This window comes from Dermochelys coriacea, chromosome 3 (assembly GCF_009764565.3).
Source record: "Dermochelys coriacea isolate rDerCor1 chromosome 3, rDerCor1.pri.v4, whole genome shotgun sequence".
NCBI lineage: Eukaryota > Metazoa > Chordata > Testudines > Dermochelyidae > Dermochelys > Dermochelys coriacea.
Window position 1 is genome coordinate 11,192,273 of NC_050070.1, and position 22,321 is coordinate 11,214,593.

Below are 22,321 nucleotides of genomic sequence, written 5' to 3' on the forward strand. Positions count from 1 at the left end.
GGCGGGGGCGGTCGGCGCAGGCGCGGGCCCGGCGCTGCCGAAGTTGTCCGGGCTCCCGGCCGGGCGAAGTTTGCGGCGCTGGGCGGAGGCAGCGGCGGGCGGCCGGGCTGCTCGCTCCGCTCCGCTCCGGCCATGGCCTTCCGCCGGCGGGCCAAGAGCTACCCGCTCTTCAGCCAGGAGTTCCTGATCCACAACCACGCCGACATCGGCTTCTGCCTGGTGCTCTGCGTGCTCATCGCGCTCATGTTCGAGGTGAGAGCGGGGGGGCCCCTGCACCCCTGACCCCGGGGACCCCCCTCCGCACCTCCCCCGAGGGACCTCCACCCACTGACCCCGGGGACCCCCTGCACCTCTCCTGTGGGACCCCCCAACCACTGACCCTGGGGGCACCCCTGACCCCGGGGACCCCCTGCACCTCTCCGGGGGGACCCCCTGATTGCTGACTTTGGGGTCCCCCCTGCACCCCTGATTGCTGACTATGGGGACCCCCCTGCACCCACCTTGAGAGACTCCTTGTGACTCTTCCCCAGGACTTTGCCCCATGCACCCTGGGGGTGCTGCCCACTCCGCTCTGGGACCCTGCTATGCCCCTTCCTGCAGATATGCCCCTTGTCCTCTCAGGATACTGCCTGCTGCACCCCCAAGGAACCTTACTGCACTCCTTCCTTGGGGGACCCCTCTGCAACCCCCCACCATGGGAAACTGCACCCCTTCCTAGGGGTATTCTCTGTGCCTCTCCAAGGGACCCCAATGCAGTTCCTCCACCCAGGGCATCCTTCCTGGGGACCCCAATGCACTGCACACCCTGGGGGTGGATCTGACTGTAACTCCTTCCCAGGGGATCCTACTCCAGCAGATCCTCTCCTTGTCAGTGGAAGCAAATTCCAACCTCCCGTGGTGCACCCCTGAAAAGTGCACCTTTGCAATGCACCCCTTTGACGTGTGGGGGAGAAGACAACCCCCCTGCACCCTGTCTGGGGAGGGAGCCCCAGTGAATCTGCCTTTCGGCACAACCCACATTGCGCCCATCAGGGGGAGCGCAGTGCACTAAGCCCCCCAGGCCCCACCAACCTCTTTTTCCCAGCCCCTTTGTGGGTTAGTTTCTCTCCCCTGCACTGCACTTCCTTCCCCCTTTCATTCACCAGGGATTCTTCCCACTTTTCCTATGCTTTCCCACCCCCATACGTCGCCATCGACCCCCAAGTAACTTCATTTCCCCCTTCCATACCCCCAACTGCTTCTCCACTCTGTCCACACCCACAACTTTGACCTCCCCAACTTCCAGTCTCCCCAATACAGCCTTCCCCCTCCCCAGTGCCGCCTCCTCCTGCTCCAGTTTGCAGTCTCCCCTTCCCCCCAGCCCCTCTTAGACCTGGACCGGTGCCCACGAGGAACAAGATTTCCCCCTGGCCTCTAGCTGCTGCCCTCCTTGAGTCTGGTTGAGTGTAGGTGGGGGTACTGGGGACAGTGACTAGCTACTGTCAGGGGATGGCCGTGTTTGTGGGACCCCTGTCCAAGGGGTCCATGAGATAGGCAGGGTAGCATCCTTCAGGCTCTGTGTTTGGGCATGGTGCAGGCGGCGTGATGACCGTCTTGGACTCGTCCATTGTGGGGTGGAGGAAAAGGCTTTTAGGGTGAGGCTTTCCCTGCGCTAGAGCTCCGGGGAGGGGGAACAGCTGGCTCTGGCCTGTGCTTTCCCCAGGATTTGGGGATGAGCTGCCAGATAGCTTTGGTTTGTGCCCCAGAAGTTGGGGGAGTTGATGCGTGAGGGGGAGTTCTGCCCAAACTGCTCCGTTGGGTGTGGCCTGAGTTGAAGTGGAGCAGCTTTAAGGCAGGGGATGTGTTGTGATGGGGTCACAACCTTTTGAGGTTTGGCGGGAACCCCTGCAGTGTCCTGTCATGCTGTGGTTAGCAGGAGAGGGGGCAGTGCCCACAGCCAGGCCACCGGATGCTGCCATCCTGACAGCTCTCTCGCTAAGCAGGGCAGGCTAGGTGCTGTCATTCCTTGGCTGGGAGACCTCTGAGCAGCCCGGAGGAGCTGCTGGGAGTGGTGATGGCAATTCAGTGGAAGGCTAATGCTCAGCCTGATGCAATGCCCCTGTGCTGCTGGATATCCCCTCCTTTCAGGTGCACTGTGGCCGTGGGTTTGGATTGTTGGGCTTTGTCAAAGGGGCGCTATCAGATTTTAATTTTTTTTTTTAATCCCTTGTCTAGGTTACTTACCGCTGATACCTTTTGATTACCAAAATCAAAAGAACTTTAAAAATCCAGCCCACTTTTCACCATTTGTGTAGCTTGCTCTGAGTTTCCCACAGCTGTCGTTACTTCTGTGTTTGTTTATAACCCCTTTCTCGTGCTGGATTCTTGTGTGCCAGCACCTGGTTGCAATGTTTGGGGTGCAAACTCTTCAGGGGAATATGTAAACCCAGATCAAATGGAAGATTTTTTTTTTAAAGAAATGGAAACATTTCTATAAACAGGGTTCATTTAAAGAAGAAAAATAGCTTTGCCTGGGGAGGGTAAGAGGCAGTGTTGATGGAGGACGTCTGCCCCTTCCTTTTCCCCGGGGGGAGGAGTTAATGGTGGTGCAGCTGCCTCTTTCCTTTGCCCATAAGCTAGGGTTGCCATCTCTGAGCTACAAAAAACTCGGTCATGCATTCGATGAAGTGAGCTGTAGCTCACGAAAGCTTATGCTCAAATTTGTTAGTCTCTAAGGTGCCACAAGTACTCCTTTTCTTTTTTACAAAAACTGGGACATTCGGGATGATCCTGAGCACGTTACACATGACCAGCTGGCCAGTTTTTGGAGCACACCGACCGACACCCAGGACAGCTATCTCAAACAGGGACAATCCTGGGAGAATCTGGCCAGGTGGCAACCCTACTATTGAGGTACTGAGAGTTGGGTGCCGGTGGGGGCAAGTGGCCTACCATTTTCCACCACCTCCTTTTGTTCCTGTCTTCCCCAGCGTTGCGTTGCCCCTTCCCTGGAGGGAGTCGTGATCCTAATCTTAGAGAAATGTCCGTCTGGAGGAGTGCAGTGCCCCCTCCCAGGCCACACTGTCCCCAGTGCCCATTTTCCCATGCTTGGGGCATCTTCCCTCCTCCACCCCTGAGCTCGCTAGGAGCCTTGTTCTCCCTCTTTCCAGAGACATCCCACAAGCCAGAGATGCTCTCCTGCCTCCCTTCAGCCAGCCCCCACCAGAGAGAATCCAATGAAACCTTTCCCCCGCCCTAGACAGGAGTGTCCGCTCCTCCTGTGGGAGGGGGAGTTATTTATCTGCCCCTCCCCAGTACATTTGATAGCAATGGAACCCTTGGTAGGGGGAGAGGAGCAGACGCTTGGCCTCTCCCAAGCCTGGCATCAGGGCTCTTCCTCCCTGTCTATCCCTAGCCAGGAGAGCAGGCTCCTTGCAGCCCCAGTGCTTTACACAGAAATGTCAAGAATGTGGAGCTTCCCCCCCCCCCCCTTCCCAGCTTTCTCCTCTCTTTCCTCTCCTCTTTCAGGGGAGGAGACGGGATAGGGAGGGGACTGAGGATTCCTGCTGAACAACTCAGCCCTTCAGGCTTGCTCCAAACGTGGAGTCTGGCCAGCCTGGCACCTCAGGGGCGTGCGTGCTTCTGCGGTCAGCATCTGAACCATGTATGTCTGCTAGGTCCATGTCTCTCCCAGCCCCCCAACTGAGTGCCACGTTTCAGGGCAAATGGAGACGAGATGGAAGAGGGGGTGGGAGAGAGCGCATCGGAGAAGGAGGAAACCCATTTCCTTAATTTTAAAAAAAAACAAAACAAAACAAAAAAAAAGACAGTTTCTCCCTCCCTTTCATTGCAATGCACTGGATGAACAAGTAGTTTTCAATACCTAGAAATCTTAATATCTTTAAAGGAAACATCAAATTTAGAGCCAGAAAGGCCAGCTGCCTGGGGTATAAATTCCAAAACCGCATGCAAATGCTGCAGAGTTGGACACACCGGCTGCAAGTTTCATAGTTGTCTATGAACAACTAGTCAAAACAAAACAAGCAGTGACTTTGAGCTGGAGGGGGTTTTGTCTCCCACTAACACAGCAGAGCGAGGGTTTCCCCTTGGTTGTTTCTGGTGGTCACTTTACCAAACTTTCCTTCTCTAAGGCTATGTCTACGCTGGCACTTTTGTCAGTATAACTTTGCCAGTGTGGACAGGGCTATGTCTGCGGGAGACCGTCTCCTGATGACATGGCTACTGCTGCTCGTTAGGGGTGGTTTAATTATGTCCACGGGAGAACTCTCTCCCGTCAGCATAGAGAGGCTGCAGAGGAGATCTAACAGTGGCACAGCTGCATCGGTACACCCGTGCCACTGTCAGCTCTCTAGTGTAGACGTGGCCTTAGCCTCAGGGCTGCGTGAGGAATAAACTCATCTGGGCTCTCTTTAGAAAAAGCTGATTGTGTTTTTGCACACTTGGAAGATGTTGGCTTGACAGTCCTAGTGACAGGACTTGTCTGCACTGGTATTTTCATTAATCTCCCATCGTTGCAGCTGCACTAGTCAGAATCCTTGTGTAAACAGGGCATTGTTACCATCCAGACTTCAGTGGAAAATTGTTAGAAGAACCTAAATGATGCTTTTGAGAGAGAAGGTGGGTGAGGCAATATCTGTTGTTGGACCAACTTCAGTTGGTGAGAGAGACGCGCTTTTGTGCTACACACAGCTCTTCTTCAGGTCTGGGAAAGGTACTCTGAGCATCGCAGCTAAATACAAGATGGAGCAGATTGTTTAGCATCAGTGGTTAGCGCACATTCTGAGGAATCATTGAAGGTGAAGTAGCCCATTAATACATAGGACAAAAAGCGGGGCTAATGGGCTACAGATTCCTAACAGATTCCTAAATCCAGTGTCTCTGTTCAATCCATGATTTTCAGTGGCTAGCAGAGTTATGAATTTAAGCTCCCAGGCTTGTCTTTGGAAAGTGTTGTGCAGGTTTTGTTCAAGGATGCGGCCTTATAGGGCAGATGTAGAGTGATTGCTCTCTGAAAAGTGTTCACCCACAGCTGATAGTGTTTTGTCTTTTATCATTGTCCTGTGTGAGTTCATTCAACATAGGTGCCTTTGATAATTTTACTCCCTCATCTAGACCTGCACTGAGACAACACAGTAATAAAAACACCTGTGTCCTCTCTACATGGGAACTTCAGCAACAGAGGAGAATGGAAGAAGAATGTTAGTGTAGGGACACCCCAGGCAGAGTTAGTAGTAGCGTAAATACTGTCCCTGCGAAGGGACAAGAATGTTTTTTTTGGTTTATTTTTTTTCTTTTTGATATACAGAGAGAATTTGAAGTGTGTGTTATGCTGGTTTTGTCTCCCCTGCTTTCTCCCCCACCTCCCAGAAGGCTCTGTGGATGTCTGGCCAACTCGTAAGATGAGGACATATGACATACCGTGCAAATGAAACCTGCTTAAGTGGGAAGGGAAGAGGGGGTCACAACACACCTACTCTTCACCTTCGCCTGTCCCAGTGACCTCACACCCTCCTGATCTCCTTTCACTTCTTCTCTTCAACTTCTCCCTTCTTACTGCTGCCTTTCATAGTACAAATATACTATGGCCCCCACACCCTTGAGCTATGTCTACACATGGCAGCGTGTAGAATACAGGCACTACTTGCATATCTACATGTCACGATGAAAGGCTCCAGCAACAGGGAGCTGCTGGGGCCTTTTCCCACAGCGGGAAAAGGCTCTGGCGGTGGGGCACGATCCTGAAAAGTAGCCATGTAGACATGGAAGGCACTGCTTGGGCGTGTAGGTAGATACGCTGGAAGTTCAAACGTGTAGGGCATGCTGCTTGCGTAAGCCGTGTCTCACCCTCTACACTGCTATTTATAGCTCTTCTGGCTGGGAGTGCAGCATCTGTACTCCACACGCCCCCGTAAGTGTAGATGTACTTTTAGAAAGTCATTTCTTGGCCCCAGCTGCCTCTTACTCACGTCATCACCTTTGTAGCCTTCACGTCTGAACCCACTGAATGCGCCATGCACAGGCAGCACCTCGAGTTCCTGTCTTTCATCCTGGATCTCCTGGCTCTCCATGTCCCACTGCAGCTGCTGTCACAGAGGTTTCTAATGGCCTCTTCCTGGCCAGGGGTCCTCAGAATTGGTCCCTCCTCCTAAACTGCTGCTTTTGGCTGCTTCAGTCATACTCCCCCCTCTTGATGTCTTGTCCTCCCTTGGCTTTTGTTGTGGCTCTGTCCTCTCTTGGTTCTCCTCCAACCGCTCTGATCGTAGTCTCTTTTCATGGGTGCTTCTTCCCCCTTCCCACTCTGGTGAGGTGCCTCAGGGCTCTGCCGTGGCCTCCTGCACACTTTACAGCCTCTCCTTGTGAGATCTGATCAATGATTTTTGCCGGAATGACCTCTCTCTCTCCACTCCTGCCCTGCCTCCCTCACTCCTGCCCTGTGTCTCTGCCTATCTCTGATAATTCCAGTATGTCTTACTGTCACTGTGCACTTAGCGTGGCTAAAGCTGAGCTGCTGATCTCTTTCCAAAACCTTCTTTATCCTCCTCTCCTCCCCCTAGTCTTGATCATCATTGCTTGGACCCGCAACTCGGGTATCCCCTTTGACTCCTTGTTTCCTTTCTCACCCCGCGCAGGCATGCTGTTTCCATGTCCTGCCACTTGCTGCTCCACGACATTTCTAAGATCTGCCCTACGTCTGCTAGAGTTGGAAACTTTGCATGGTGGAGTTTCTTCACCAGGGATGGGTGAATGCAGTCCCCAGGGGCTTTGAGCAGCCCGTTAGGCCTTCCTCAGGCAGGTGTGGCCTGTGGTGGAGATCAGAGAGCATCATCTGCAGAGCCCTTCTAGAGTGTAGTGGCCAGAGCTCAGATCAAAGCCGAGGGTCTCAAGCTCTTTCCTAGGCTGCAGCTCCCTAGTAACGTGGATAGACACGAGATGGTGCCCTCAGCAGGCAAAAGGTTTGGCACTCCCGCTGTCTGGCCATACAGATGTGGAGAGACTGAAGGAAATAGCAGAACCTGTCTCACAATAGACCATTTCCTGTGGAGAAGGATTTCTCTGGGCTCCCAGGCACTCTCCCGCAGGCTGTGAATGTGTGACTGTGACTTAACCATTTCCTTCCAAATCTGCAGCTGGCACACTTCTGACCTAGACAGCCGCCATCGTGTGTTTGCTAGGGCCTGTGGCGTTGTCTGCTCACAGGCAGTGAGCTTCTATCTAGCCACGGTCCTTGCTGCCCTAAAGCTTGCTGTGTAGCTCTGTGCTACTTAGGCCTTAGCTGGAGCATTGTGTCCAGTCGTGGACACCACATTCCAGGAAAGATGTGGACAAATTGGAGAAATGCTGGAGAACAGCCTCAAAAATGATTAAAGGTCTAGAAATTATGACCTATGATGGAAGATTGAAAACATTGAGTATGTTTAGCATGGAGAAGAGAAGACTGAGGGGGGGAAATAACAGGTTTCACATATGTAAAATGTGGTTACAAGGAGGAGGGAGAACAATTTTTCTCCCTAACCTCTAAGGATAGGACAAGAAGCAATGGGCTTAAATTGAAGCAAGGGAGGTTTAGGTTGAACATTAGGGAAAAACTGCCTAACTGTCCGGGTGACTAAGCACTGAAACAAATTGCCAACGGAGGTTGTGGAATCTCCATCATTGGAAGTTTGTGGCCCTGAGGGTGTCGTGTGGGCCGCTGCTGCGTACTGATTGGGCCACAAGCGGCCCACGGGCCGCAGGTTGAGAACCACTGGGTCAGACAAACATCTGTCAGGAACGGCCTAGTTAAAACGTAGTCCTGCCTTGCGTGCAGGGGACTGGATTAAATGGCCTCTCGAGGTCCCTTCCAGTCCTACACTACTATGATTCTATCAACATGGTGGCTAATACAAGTCTGAACAGCTGTACAGCATTTCACACACAAAATATTGTGAGTATCAACTTCTTAGGGCCTGACCCTGCAACCCCTCTTCATACACACAGATTCTATTGACTTCAGTGGGAAATCCCTGTGCTTAGAGCACTTTGTAACCAAGGCCCTGCCTTGACAGGTCAGACTAGTGCCCTTTGTAGCCTGTTATCCTGTCATGGGCAGTGGGCAGTTGCCAAATGGCAAAGAAGCACAGTGCAGCAGTTGGAGCACTAGCCCTAGGAGTCAGGAGACCTGAGTTCAAGTCTCTGCTCCACAACAAGGTCTGTGTAACTCACTTAGCCTCTCTGTGCCTCTTATCCCCATTTTAGATGGGAAAAATAGCACTTTCCCACCTCAAAGCGGTGTTGTGAGGATAAATACATTAAAGATTGAGGCACTCTGTGACAGGAGCCTTGTAAGTCCATGACTAGGTAGATGCCTTTGAAACTGGACTGGACACAGTGCTATACAATGTACTATGGGTAGAGCCTTCCCAAATTCGCAGTCCGTTTTGGTAAATTTCATGTCATAGCATTTTTAAAATCTTGAATTTCATGGATTCAGATATTTAAATCTTAAATTTCAGTGTTGTCACAAAGCATGAATATGTATTTAAAAATATAACCATGTGAAGCCCTTAAGTCAGCATTTCTAAAACTGGGGGGCCTGACCCAAAAGGGGGCTCCAAGGCTATTGTGGCAGGGCTGCGGAATTGCCACCTTTACTTCTGCATTACCTTCAGAGCTGGGCGGGCAGAGAGCAGCGGCTGCTGGCCGGGTGCCCAGCTCTGAAGGCAGAGCTGCCGCCAGCAGCAGAGAAGTAAGAGTGCTATGGTATGGTATTGCCACCCTTACTTCGGTGCTGCAGCCTGCAGCGGTGCCACTTTCTGAGCTGTGTGCCTGGCTAGCAGCTGCCACTTTCTGGCTGCCCAGTTGTGAAGGCAGCGCAGAAGTATGGGTTGCCATACTGTGACCCACACACCCCCCAAATCCAGATTACATGGGAGAGACCAGTTTCATGATCTGTGTCATGTTTTTCATGGCTGTGAATTCAGTAGGACTAACTATAGGGAACAGTCTTGTGTTGGCAGCGAGATGACGCATGTGATCTACTATAGGCTTCTCCATCTGTAGCTTCTAAGATGAAGGTTGATGTGATGAAAATATTTTTTCAGATTGAACCCAGTTTCAGTCCCCTCTTAATTCAAGTTGGATCTGGTTCCCCTCCAGATCGATTGTGTGAAAGTTGTAGTTGGTGTGAGAGTCAGAAAGCAGTGCTGGATTTTCTACAGCTCCTGGCCTCTTTGGCAAGCAATCTAAATAAGTTTCTACTCCTGACCCGTCTAGGATCAGTGCAGGAAGCTACAGGATGGACCACGTTTTGAAAAGACATGCTTGCTCATTCTAAAAGTAAATCTAAGTGATGGCAAAGAATCACTTCCACTATTTTACTGATTAAAATTATCCCATATTTAAATTAAAATAAGTTCTTTTCACCCAAGCCCCAAATTGCTTTTATTTCACTGGCATTTTTTAAACCATGGTCTAGCAACAAATGAAACTTGAAAAGGATTTGGTTTGTAATGCCAGTGCTATGACATGGATGATGGCACTACCAGTTGCTCTTACCTAGTTGGTCCAGCTTTGACTAGGTTAACCTTAATACAAAATACTTACACAGTATTTTTCATCCCTCAATCAACAAAGCACTTTACTAAGGAGGTCAGTATCATTCACATTTTACAGATGGGGAAACTGAGGCACTGGAGATGATGTGACTTGCCCAAGGTCACCCAGCAAGCCAGTGGCAGAGCTGGGAATCGAACTCCTATCTCCCAAGTCCCAGTCCAGGACCCTCTCTTCTGGCTTGCAGAGCTCTAGACATTTATGGTAATAAAATCTTGCTGACTTGTGTTAAATTCCTGTTTGTCTCAAACAGTTCAGATAAGCTTGTTGCTAAAGCACACTTGTGACTTGCAGTAATGCTACTTTGTATAACGTGTACTCACTAAACTTGGAAACTTCCCCCTCTCCCCGTGCCTTGGAAGTAGGTGGTTTTAGTTAGTCAAAACCAAAAGCACATCTGGATTCTAGAGTCACCACACAGCTTGGTGGGAGGAGAAATTAATCTATTTTAGCCAGAGCCAATGAAGCTCAAGTTGCGATGCTTTCTTCTGTATTCTTGTTCCCAGCCTTGTTTGGAACATTCACTGCCATCATAGTCCTGAATCATGGTCTTCCAAATATGACCCTGCCAAAGGGAGGAGGCTCACAAATGAGCTCCTGTTTCCAGACTAATACTAAATATACTCTGCCCTATTATAGCACCCTTCACGAAAAGCTCTTAAAACACAGTACAAACAGTAACGAACAAAGCCTCACAATAGCCCTTTGTGGTAGGGTAGTGTCATCTGTGTCTGATGGACAGGGAAACCAGAGAACCCAGAGGTGAAGTGACCTGGCCAAGATTGCAGAGTTTGTGGCGGAGCTGGGATTAGAACCTAGATCTCCTAGTGTGGTGGGAATAAATAAAAGGGAAATGCGTGGTAGACAAACTGTTCTATGTTAAAATAGACAGGTATATTTGGACAGTGAGTTGTGAATCAGATGCTAAAAAAAACCCCTCCTTTTTATCCTTGAGCCTCAGAGTTCAAATTTGGGAGTCCAATTTACGTGCGGGTCCTATTCTGACGCATCTGGAATGTACTTCAGATTAACAGGTTTTTATTTTTGTTTCAATGGACACTCAAGCCCTCAGAGCACAACATTAGGAAGCAACGTATATTTTTTTTAATTGTTTGATGAACCTCTAATATGAACAGAAATATTTTAATACTTTAAGGAGGCTGTGGAATCTCTGTCATTGGAGGTTTTTAAAAACACCGGTCACAGACGGTCTAGACCAGGGGTCTCCAAAGTGGGGTGCACACACCACAGGGGGTGTGCCAGAGGATCCCGGGGGGGGCGCTGCAGGAGGAGCGCCGCTGGACGGCACTCCACCGTTTTTTTTTCTTCTGCGGCAGCTCTGCACGCCTGCAGCAGGTTTTCCCGTCATCTTTCTTCAGCGGCACCGTGGGGGTGTGGGATCCAAAAACTTTGGAGACCGCTGATCTAGACAATACTTAGTCCTGTTTCAGTGCAGGGGACTGGACTAGATGACATATGAAGGTTCCCTTACAGTCTTACATTTCTATGATTTATTTCTAAGGACACTTCCCGGGAGGGGTGGGGCCAGGTTTATGCATTTAAATGTGTTGTAAACCAAACCCAATAGCCTCCTGTTAGCTGCGAACAAGCGGGGCACACCTGAAAGTGAAACTAATCAGGTTCTGACTAGAAACGTTTGTCAGTTTCACTTTTGATTTTGCTGCATGACCTGCAAAATGCCAACAGCTTGAACAATGAAGTAAATGGGGTCAGGATTTTAAGATGTCCATTTAAGACCTATTAGAGGGACCTGGTTTTCTGAGTGGGAGGGATGCCCTTTAATAGCTCTGTTTGGGATACCCAGAATCTTTAATCACATCTAATAATCTTGACATTTTAAAATTCCAGCTTTACTAATCCAAGGTATGTCAGTAATGGGGCCATGAATTATTGGTACATGGTGCTGCATGTGCTCTAGGTTCTCTTCTAAAGGGGGGAAAGGGCACCCCAGCATTTATATGGGATAAGCAGCTCCCACACTAAGAATTATTTTGACTTCATTCACTCTCCAGTTATAAGTAAACAAGTGGGCTGTGCGGTGTGAATATACATCTTCAAATACTTCTCATAATAATTGAATTGTGTATCTTTGATTTTTGGTCCCCACTATCCCATTCACTTCCCTATGGCATATTGAATGGTTCCCAATGTCACGCTACAGGGCTAAAAGTAGCCGTGTAGACATTCCTGCTCAGGCTCTTAGATCTACCCCTTTGTCAGGTTTCCATGCCTCAGCTCCAGTCTGAGTGGGAACGTTATACTGCTATTTTTAGCGCCGTAGCACAAGCCCCATGAGTGTGTAGACCTAGGTTCTGAGGCTTACTGCTGCAGGCCTTTTTTGCAGTGTAGACATACTGAGTGGCTGTTGGATGTCAGCCTAGTGTGAGGATTGGGGTTTTAATGTCACCAGTTTAGGCTGTCATTAGATCAGGTATCAGTATCATATTCACTGGAGCAGATTCCCATCTGAGTGATTGGAAGTTAAAACCCATGTGGCTGGTAGCTGGAGTAGGGCAGGAGGGCTGTAATATGCACAGCATTCGGGAAGCTTAGTTTTGGCTAATGCCGTCCCTGACCCTTGCAAACAGTTCTGTGCAAACAGTAGCTCCTCTCCCACCCGCTTGCTCATTACTCATTCCCCTAATCTGACCGTTCTCCACGTCACCAGCTGGCATTGCACTCGATGGATTCCAAACTCCAGCTGCTGCCAGTGTGTTTACTTACGCAGGCAGCAGGAGAGCCTGGCAAACGGCCCGTGGCCAAGTTGCTGCACAGCTTTGCAAAGAGAGCGCAAGGTAAACCATCTTGGAGGTGAGACACCGGTTTACGTTCTCGCCCATAGTGCCTGTGAGGGAGGTGGGGCTGAGCTGCTGTTCCTGTACTAAAGGGAAGGTGGCTTTGTGTCTATTTCTCAAGAAGAACATGAGTACTTGTGGCACAAGTACTCCTGTTCTTTTTGGGATACAGACTAACACGGCTGCTACTCTGAAACCTATTTCTCAAGATGATCCCATGCTGAGGGTGGTGGTAACGGTTTAAGATCTGTATGGTGGTAGCACCTGGAGGCCAACCAGCTATGGTGGTTGGTGCTGCACGGACATACAGCACTTAGCAGACGCTGTCCTAAAGAGCTTGACCACCAACGGGGGAGAATTCCAAAGGAGTGTAACTGACTTGGGGCACGTCTACACGGCAGCCAGGGGTGTCCTTTCCAGCTCAGGTAAATATACTTGTGCTAGCTTTCATCAGGCTAGTGCTCTCAAAATAGTAGTGCGGCCAGTGGCTACTTGGGCAGTGACACGGGTGAGCTGCCTGAGTACATACCCTGTTGGGGAGGTGGGGTGCAGCTAGCTTGTCCCGTCACCCATGTAGCTGCAGCACCACTGCTATTTTTGGCTCACTATCTGGTTCAAAGCTAGTGTGTGTACATCTGCCCAGGCCAGAAGTGACAGCCCCCCTGACTGCAGTGTCAATGTACCCTTAGGAGCACAAGTTCCTGGGAGGGCTGTAACTTCCCCAAGTCCCTGGGGCTGAGGCTCCTAAATGACTTAGGGTGGTTCGATGAGCCCATTCCAAACCTCATTGATATTCAGTGAGATGTAGGTTTCTCAATCCCTTAGTCTCTGAAAGTCTCAGTCTACAAGATGAGACATAACCAGTAAATGAGACAAGCAGGCTGAGGTGAGGGACTCTGGGTATAACACAAATCCTGGGATGTGCCTAGTTCTTGGCCAGCTGTGAGCTGTGGTTGCAACTTGCCACCTGCAGTCTGAACTTTCCCGCTCTGGTGCAGTCTTCCTCTTTGGATCCACCGGTACCTCCCAAGTGACTTACAAAGAGTTCTGGTTCTTTCTTTTTTACTTCAAAAACTTAGAAAAAGTTGTCACCAGGGTCTCCAGGTTCTGCATGCTCCTCTTTGGACCAAATAGTTTTACAGTTGCTGTTTCTATTATAAATTTCTTTTATAGATGTAGATCTTTTATTGGACACTAAATGCAGTTCATCCTAATGCTTTGCAAACATCAGTGCTTGCCATGCCCCTGTGAGTTTGGGAAGTCTTATCCCCATTTTACTGATGGGGGAAACTGAGGCACAGAGCAGTTATGTGACCTGCCCAGAGGCTCAAAGCCAGGGCTAGAGCTCCTGAGTTTCTGTTTCACTGTCCTGTGTGTGAGCCAATAGATCATGCCCCTCTGTCTGCACAATACCCTTGATTATGTTAAACATCATATGACAGTACGTTGGGTGCTGTAAATACTTGTTGCCAGTTCTGCTCCAAATGAAGTTATCCAGCCACATCAGATCATACACAGTGGGTCTCCTGCTTTGAGCAGGGGTTGGACTAGATGACCTCCCGAGGTCCCTTCCAACCCTCATATTCTATGAAATACTGAGATGACCTCACTGTGATGAGTAAACACTGGTATGACTGAGCAGAATTTGACACTCTAATTTACATGTGGCCAGCAAGGACATTACAGGTGTCCTGTTAAATGCCCCTCTTACCTGCCAATGGTGCATGTAGCCTGTCTACACAGCCATGTATTCATCTCGCTGGAGTCCTGATGGTCCCTTCTCTGTTCCCTCTGCTTGTTTATGTGCATCTTGTTTCAGTTTAGATTGCAAGTACTTTGGGATCTGAGTGTGTTTGCACAACCCCCAAAATGATGGGGCTTTAATCTCAGGGCTTCTCTACACTTAAGATGCTACAGTGAGGCAGCCTCTATAGTGCTTCAGTGTAGACACGAGCTATGCCGACAGGAGGGGTTCTTCCATCGATGCAGGTAATCCATCTCCCTGAGAGGTGGTAGCTAGGTCAATGGAGGAATCTACCTGGGACATAGGTCAGCTTAATGCTGCTACTCAGGTGTGTGGATTGTTCACACCACTGACCAACGTAGTTAACTTTCTGGTGTAGACCAGGCCTCAGTCTTTAAATCAAGACTGGATTCTAGAGAGAAATGCCCTAGTTCAGCCACACCATTTGGAGCTCTGAGCAGGAATCGGTGGGTGAAATTATGATGACCTGTGTTCTGCAGAATGTCAGTCAAGATCAGGGATCGGCAACCTTTGGCACATGGCCCACCAGGGAAAGCCGCTGGCAGGCCGGGACAGTTTGTTTACCGGCAGCGTCTTCAGGTTTGGCCGATCACAGCTCCCACTGGCCATGGTTCGTTGTCCCAGGCCAATAGGGGCTGCAGGAAGGGTGGCCAGCACATCCCTCAGCCCGCGCCGCTTCCCACAGCCCCCATTGGCCTGGGACAGCGAACTGCGGCCAGTGGGAGCTGCAATCTGCCGAACCTGCAGACGCTGCAAGTAAACAAATGGGCCCGGCCCGCAAGCAGATTTCCCTGGCGGGCCATGTGCCAAAGGTTGCCGATCCCTTGTCTAGATGATCAGAGTGGATTCTTCTGGCCTTAAAATTTTATCTGCCCTGAGAGGACAAAGCTAATCTTGCCAGTTAGGTTGAACAGTGGTTTCAATTGTATTATTCCAGTGACTTATTGTTGTTAATCTGGGTGCTTCCGGGTCAGTGAGAGCAGAGTTTAGTTTTCATTTGTAACCACATCTGAAATGGTTTGAAGCCTTCGTGTGAAGTTAGTGCCAATGGTGGGTATCAGAATGAAAGCTCCAGAGGCTTCGGTCCTCTGTGCGTAGAGCAAGTACAGTAAAAGCAGCAGCAATGCAAGCTTCCTTCACACTTGGGAGCAAGAAGCAGTACTCAGGGTATGAACTTTGACCCTGCTAGTGTCCTCAGGGCAACACACTAAAGAACCTGAGAAACCCAGTGAATTGCTGTAGAAACACTGTGTGCCTCGACTTGGAATCTTTAGGCAGTCCGCTTTGCTGGACTTGCATAGCAGATACAGTCACCAGCGGGTGAAACTCACTAGGCCTACGAATCTCTGATCACATGGTGCTCCTGGTTTTCTCCTTGGAGGGATAAGGAAGAAACGGGTGTTATCGGTTTGTAGCTGACACTGTATAGAATAATTTCACACTTACAGAAATTCTGATTTAGTGTGAACGAAAATTTCACAGTCCCCGTTATATCAGCCTCTTTAAAAGCTGCCCTTGTGCTTTGGTTCTACCTCACATGCAGACAGGAATGGGGGCAGGAGGCGGGATTGGGAAGAGAATCAGCTTCCAGATGCAGAGAATGAAAATAATTTGGTCCAAGCTCCATGACTAGACCTGCCGTAGTGTTAGACAGAAGGACCAGCAACAACATTTCTGTCACAAATCTCGTGAGCCCTGAGGCCTGCCAAGCTTTTGCTGCATAGCCCAGGGAGCCTGGGATTATCAGTTCCCCACTGACCAACCACATCTGTTTCCAAACCTGGCTGGTCATGAGACTTCAGACATTTAAAACTGAATCATTCTAATGACTAATTTGCTTTTGATTCCTTTCTGTTTCAGTTCAGACATAGATTTGAGTGGTTGCTATCTTGATTTGCCAAAGCTAGTAGAAAACAATGTTTTGTACCATCTGAAAGCTTGGAACCCCGCTTTGAAATAGCAGATATCATTAACTTTAGCCATTCATGAGATTGTCTACTAAAATCACACTGGAATTGACCAGAGCTTTGGGAGTAGAATGCTAAGGATGTTGTGGTATTAAGGTATGAAATCTTGCAACCAGCATGCCTGGAAGTCCTTTGGTGGACAGTACAAGTGCTTTAGGACCAGAAAACTTTACAAAGCCCTGGTCCAGCGAATGGAAAGAAATACTTTTGTTCTTTGCTGTGTCCCCCTATTATGTAGCACAAGGTCTCTGAGCTATTCACTAAGGATTTGGATTGCAGGTGGGCTGGAATGCAGGAAACCTGAATTCTGTTCCCCACTCTGCCACTTACTCACTGTTTGACCATAAGCAAGTACATCAGTTCCCCATCTGTAAAATGGAAATGATACAGGGCTCCTCTTTATAAATCTGAGACATACAGAATATAGTGCTGTGTACGTCATAATATCACTAGCTATCATTGCATAGTTTTCATGTAGGGCTTTTTAGAATACAACTGAAATGCAGCTACCTCTGGGGTGGAGGGTGGTTGCTGGGTAAACAATTGTCATGCTCAGTAGTTGTGTGGGAGAGAAGGGAAAGTTTGGCCAAGACGGTGGGCAAATCCCTTTCTTGTGTTCATTGCTATGAGACCTTTAATATCCCCACAGAATCTTTGTTTTTTAAGGCCTTATCTGAAAGACACTGAGACAAATAGTTGCAGTGTTTTATAGATTGCAGTCTTCTAAATGGCAGTTGCTAACCTTTACTAAATGCAGCTTCTGTCCATTTGTGTTGAAGCTCACAGTGCATAAGTCTGTCTTTTCTAAAGATCCGCACTTGCCTGCGTGGTATGGAATCTAATGGCTCATGGGGGCGGGGGGGGGGGGGCGAGTGAATAGAAAACCTGTGTTGCCACTTGCTTGGAAACATTAACGTTCCCAATGTTCCAGGTTTTAATTCTCTGATTTCAATACAGAAGATGCAGCTTGTTATCACCAAGTCAAGTGTTGGCTGCTAACACTGCACTCTGCGGTGAGGGGGGTCGTTGCAAACAGTGAATTCCACCTCCCCTGCAAGGTAGGGTAAATATTCCAATTTGGTAGCTGGGGAAACTGATACACAGATTAAGTGACTTGCCCAAATTTACTTTGTCAGTAGCAAAGTTCTGACAATAGAAACCAGGAGTCCTCATTCCTCATGTCCTGCTTTTACCAGTCATAATAATAGCTGCTAATACCTAGCTCTTATACAGTGCTCTTTATTAGTAGATCTCAACTCGATGTACAAAGCAGGTCAGTATGATTATCCCCATTTTACAGATGGGGAAACTGAGGCACGGGCATGTGACTAGGCCAAAGTCACCCAGCAAGCCAGTGGCAGAGCTGGTTGTAGCTCCTTGGTATCCTGAGTCCCAGTTCTTTGCTCCATCAACTAGACAATACTGCCTTTACATTAATGGCATCAGTGCTAGCTGATATTTATCATCTGAATTCTCTAATCACCTTTGTGTGTGTGTCTGTAATAATAATATATATTTTACATTGTAAAAATTACTCTAGATATTTAATTACCTTCATTGAGAAGGTTCCTGGCCTAGTGGATAGAGGGGAAGCTGTAGATATGATATTAATATGATAGTAATTCCTTTGACACATGACATTCTCATAAGCAAACTAGGGAAATGTGGTCTAGATGAAATTACCATAAATTGAGTATAAGTTTGGTTGAAAAACTACTCAAAGAGTAGTTATCAATGGTTCCCTGTCAAACTGGGAGGACACATCTAGTGGGGTCCTTCCAGGGTCTGCTACTATTCAGTATTAATAATATTAATGGCTTGGCTAATAGAGTGGAGAATAAGCTCACAAAATTTATGGATGACACCAAACTCAGAGGGATTGCAAGCACTTTGGAGGACAGGGTTAGAATTCAAAACATTGGATTCTTGATTCAGTCTTGATACATTGGAGAATTGGTCTGAAATCAGCAAGATGACATTCAGTAAAGATGAGTGCAATGTACATCCCTTATGAAGGAAAAATCAAATGCATAGCCACAAAATAGGAAATAACTGGCTAGGTGGTCGTACTGCTGAAAACGACCTGGGGGTTGTAATTAGGCTTGGCAGAGTACGATTTTTATTTATTTTTAAAATAAATTTATGGATAATATTGATGCTAATTTTTAAGCATTTTTTCTATTATTGATTTAAATTTTCACAGTTGCAGGGAATTATTGGGGGGTGTCAGATAATCATTTAATGACAATAGACATTAAGATTCAAAAAGTAAAAACCTTAACCACTAAAACACAAATTGTCAGCATCATGTGTCAAAATACGGAAAGTAAATATCCTTAAATCAAACTCTAATATAGTCTCAAACAGCATTTTTCTTACTCTGCCTATATGTAAATTTCTGTTAGTATTGATAGAAGTATTTTCCCATCTGTTTGTGTAGTAAAATCAACATTTACTGAAACTTGCTGGTAAAAATCCAAGCCTTCCAAGCACAGGTATAGTGGATCACAAATTGAATGAGTCAACAATGTGATGCAGTTGAGAAAAAGGCTGATATTAGCAGGAGTTTCATATGTAAGACATGGGACGTAATTGTCCCTTTCCACTTGGTATGTGTCAAGTTCTGGGCACCACACTTTAGGGAATGTGTGGACAAATTAGAGTCTAGAGGCAATCAACAAAAATGATAAAAAGGTTTAGAAAACCTCACTATGAGGAAAGGTTAAACAAACTGGGCATGTTTAGTCTTGAGAGAAAAAGACCTAGGTGGGACCTGATAACAATCTTCAAATCTGTTAAGGGCTGTTCTCAAGAGGACAGTGATCCATTGTTCTCCATGTCCCCCAAGGGTTGGACAAGAAGTAATGGGCTTAATCTGCAGCAAGAGAGATTTAGGTTAGATATTAGGAAAAACTTTCGAGCTCTAAGGATACTGAAGTATGGAATAGGCTTCCAAGAGAGGTTGTGGAATTGCCGTCATTGGAGGTTTTTAAGGATAGGTTAAACTTGTCCGGGATGGTCTAGGTCAGTGGTTCTAAAACTTTTCTTTTCATGGATCACTTAAAAATTGCTGAGGTTTCGACACGATCTTTCCAAATGTTGCTTGTACCGTTAGCTAACAATTGTAAAGCGCTTTGGATAAAAGCACTATAAAAAAAAAAATTAAGTTTTTTGTCCTACAAATAAAAGCACATCACTCATATTTTAATATCGGTAGTCTTACCTTTCTAATGTGATGGATGTGCCTTTTCTCCCCTGCCGCGGCAACCCCCAAGCTGGGACTGGGAAGGAGAGGGTCTCTCTCCTGCCACAGCAGCCACGGAACTGAGGCTGGGAAGGAGGGGGGGTCTCTTCCTAGCAGCCGCAGCCCTGGAGCTGGGGAAAGTGGCCTCTTTCTCTGGCCGCCACAGCCCTGCATGTCCCAACTACCCCCGACCCCCCCTTCTCACCCCACTGCCCCCTCCCAACTACCCCCATTCCCCCCAAGGCCACCACCTCACCTTACATGTGCGTCTTCTCCAGGGTCCAGGAACTTAATTAGTGGAGCTGTGTCTGCGCAGGCTCCACTAATTCACAGATATTAAAGTCAGAAGGGACCATTATGATCATCTAGTCTGACCTCCTGCACAATGCAGGCCATAGAATCTTACCCACCCACTCCTGTGATAAACCTCTCACCGATGTCTGAGCTACTGAAGTCCTCAAATCATGGTTTAAAGACTTCAAGAAGCAGAGAATCCTCCAGCAAGTGACCGTGCCCCATGCTAGGTGGGTGGCCCTTCATTCTCTCGTGTGCGGCCACCCAGGTGCGCACCTTACAGCAGGGGCGGGCAAACATTTTGGCCTGAGGGCCACATCGGGTTTCTGAAATCGTATGGAGGGCCAGTTAGGGGAGGATGGGCCTCCCCAAACAGCCAGGCTGCTGGGGAGGGGGAACAGTAGGGGAGGGGCTGGGGGATAGCCTCCCAGACCAGGAGCTCAGGGGCCGGGCAGGAGGGTCCCGTGGGCCGGATGTGGCCCGTGGACCGTAGTTTGCCCACCTCTGCCGTAGAGGGAACTATCTGCAGACCACCGGAATGGAGCTTGCGGACCACAGTTTGAGAACCTCTGGTCTAGGTATACTTTGTCCTGCCTCAGTGCAAGGGACTGGACTGTGTGGCCTCTTGAGGTCCTTTCTAGCCCCACATTTCTATGATTCTGTATATAAAGTAGCCTCCCCAGAGACCACACAATGCTCCCACACACCTTGTATTTCCCTTCTTCTAAGCAACTTTGCACTGTCGTTTTCTCTTGTTTGTTCTTAATTTAGGAATGCCTATACTGGATCAGACCCACTCTGTCTAGGTCTGTATTCTGTCTCGGACAGTGTCCAGTACTAGGTGAGTCAAAGAAAGGTAAAATAAACTGCGATTATGAGCTAGGCTGCCTCCCAAGGAAAATTTCTTCCTGACCTCTATTAGTCATAGCTCAAAGTGCGAGGTTTTATATCCCTTTATATCCTCTTGGAAGAAAACGTAAAATCATCATTAATAAAGTTTGCAGATGCTGCAGAAATTGAGGCTGTGGTATAGGATGAGGCTAGATCACTTGGTAACCTCAGTGCAAGCAAATAATGTCCATTGTAATACAGCAAAATATACCCCTACGAGCAAAGAATGTAGGCCATGCTTACAGGATGAGGATGCTGTCCTGGGAGTCAGTGACTCTGAAAAAGACTTGAGGGTCATGGTGGATAATCGGCTGAACATGAGCTTCCAGTGCAACACAGTGGCCCAAAGAACTAATGTGATCGGGAGATGCTTAAACAGGGGAATCTTCAGAAGGAGAGGAGAAGTTATTTTACTCTGTATTTGGCTCTGGTGCAACAGCTGCTGGAATATTGTGTCCAGTTCTGATAGCCACAATTCAAGAAGGATGTTGATAAATTGGAGAGGGTTCAGAGAAGAGCCATGAGAATGATTAAAGGTTTAGAAAACATGTCTTATAATGACAGACTCAAGGAGCTCAATCTATTTAGCTTAACAAAGAGAAGGTTTAGGCGTGACTTGATCACAGTCTATAAATAACTACATGGAGAACAAATATTTGACAATGGGCTCTTCAGGCTAGCAGAGAAAGGTACAACTCAATCCAGTGGCTGGGAGTTGAAGCTAGATAAATTGAGACTGGAAAGATGTACATTTTTGACAGTGAAAAGAATTAACCATTGGAACATCTTACCGAGGGTCATGGTGGATTCTCCATCACTGGCGATTTTTAAATCAAGACTGGATGTTTTTAAAAGGTTGTAAGCTCCTTGGGGTATAGTATTTATTTATCTTTATGGTATTTATGGTCATGCAGGGACTGGACTAGATGACCTCTCGAGGTCCCTTCCAGTCCCATGATTCTATTCCTATCTATGGGATTATAGAGGCAATCGTGTGTGTGGTTTGCAGTAACACTTTGTTACTCTTACCCTTTTATGTGCAATGCATCCGATGAAGTGAGCTATAGCTCACAAAAGCTTATGCTCAAATAAATTTGTTAGTTCCTAAGGTGCCACAAATCCTCCTTTTCTTTTTGCGGATACAGACTAAGACGGCTGCTACTCTGAAAACTGCCATTCTTCTCACTAGTAGCTCAGTCACCCCAGAGTGAAATTCCTGCCTTAACCACTCAGGGCCTCAGTTTCCCTACCTCCACAGAGGTGATGTGCAGCTGGAGTCTCTGAAGTAGTTAGAGACTCTCAGAATGAAGCTGGTAAATCACGTGTATACTTCTAATCAAATCCACCTTCTAATGAGGCCTATTGAATTGCAGTGATTGCTGCCCAGGCAGCCTTCCCGCCCCCTGTTGCGGGCTTTACTGTCATCCATGCAATGCATGGAAGGCACAAAGCTCTGGAAGTGCTCAGTGTCGCTGTTAATTGGCTGGCCCTGGAGTCGGGATAGAGCCTGGGATTTCAGCTCTGTCTCTGTCTTAGGTGCTGTTATTCTAGGGCTGGGGAATCGTTTGATTTAATGCTGCCTGCTCCTAGGCATGCCCACCTTTGGGGCTCAGTTGAGAGTTGGTGGCCCATGCTTAGCTATGGGAGCCTGCGCTTCAGGACCGGCTCCCTTCCAACTCGCTCAGCAGCGGGTTTCCGGTATTGTTTTTGACTCTGTTTCCTGGGGTGCGACACAGGGAGTCCTATTTCGCTC

The 22,321-nt window shown here is 48.0% G+C and overlaps 1 protein-coding gene across 2 annotated transcripts in view; it reads left to right on the forward strand.

Annotated features, from left to right (window-relative positions):
• TRAM2 (translocation associated membrane protein 2) overlaps positions 1-22,321 on the forward strand; it is a 61,454-nt gene continuing 39,133 nt past the window's right edge. The window contains exons 1-3 of one of the 2 annotated variants that reach the window (XM_043510112.1): positions 118-252; positions 2,215-2,640; positions 2,745-2,892. In XM_043510112.1, the coding sequence (XP_043366047.1) occupies positions 2,764-2,892 (129 nt within the window). In that variant the 5' untranslated portion in view covers positions 118-252; positions 2,215-2,640; positions 2,745-2,763. Of the gene's footprint in view, positions 253-2,214; positions 2,641-2,744; positions 2,893-22,321 lie in introns of both variants that reach the window. The other variant, XM_038397576.2, reaches the window with a different exon arrangement.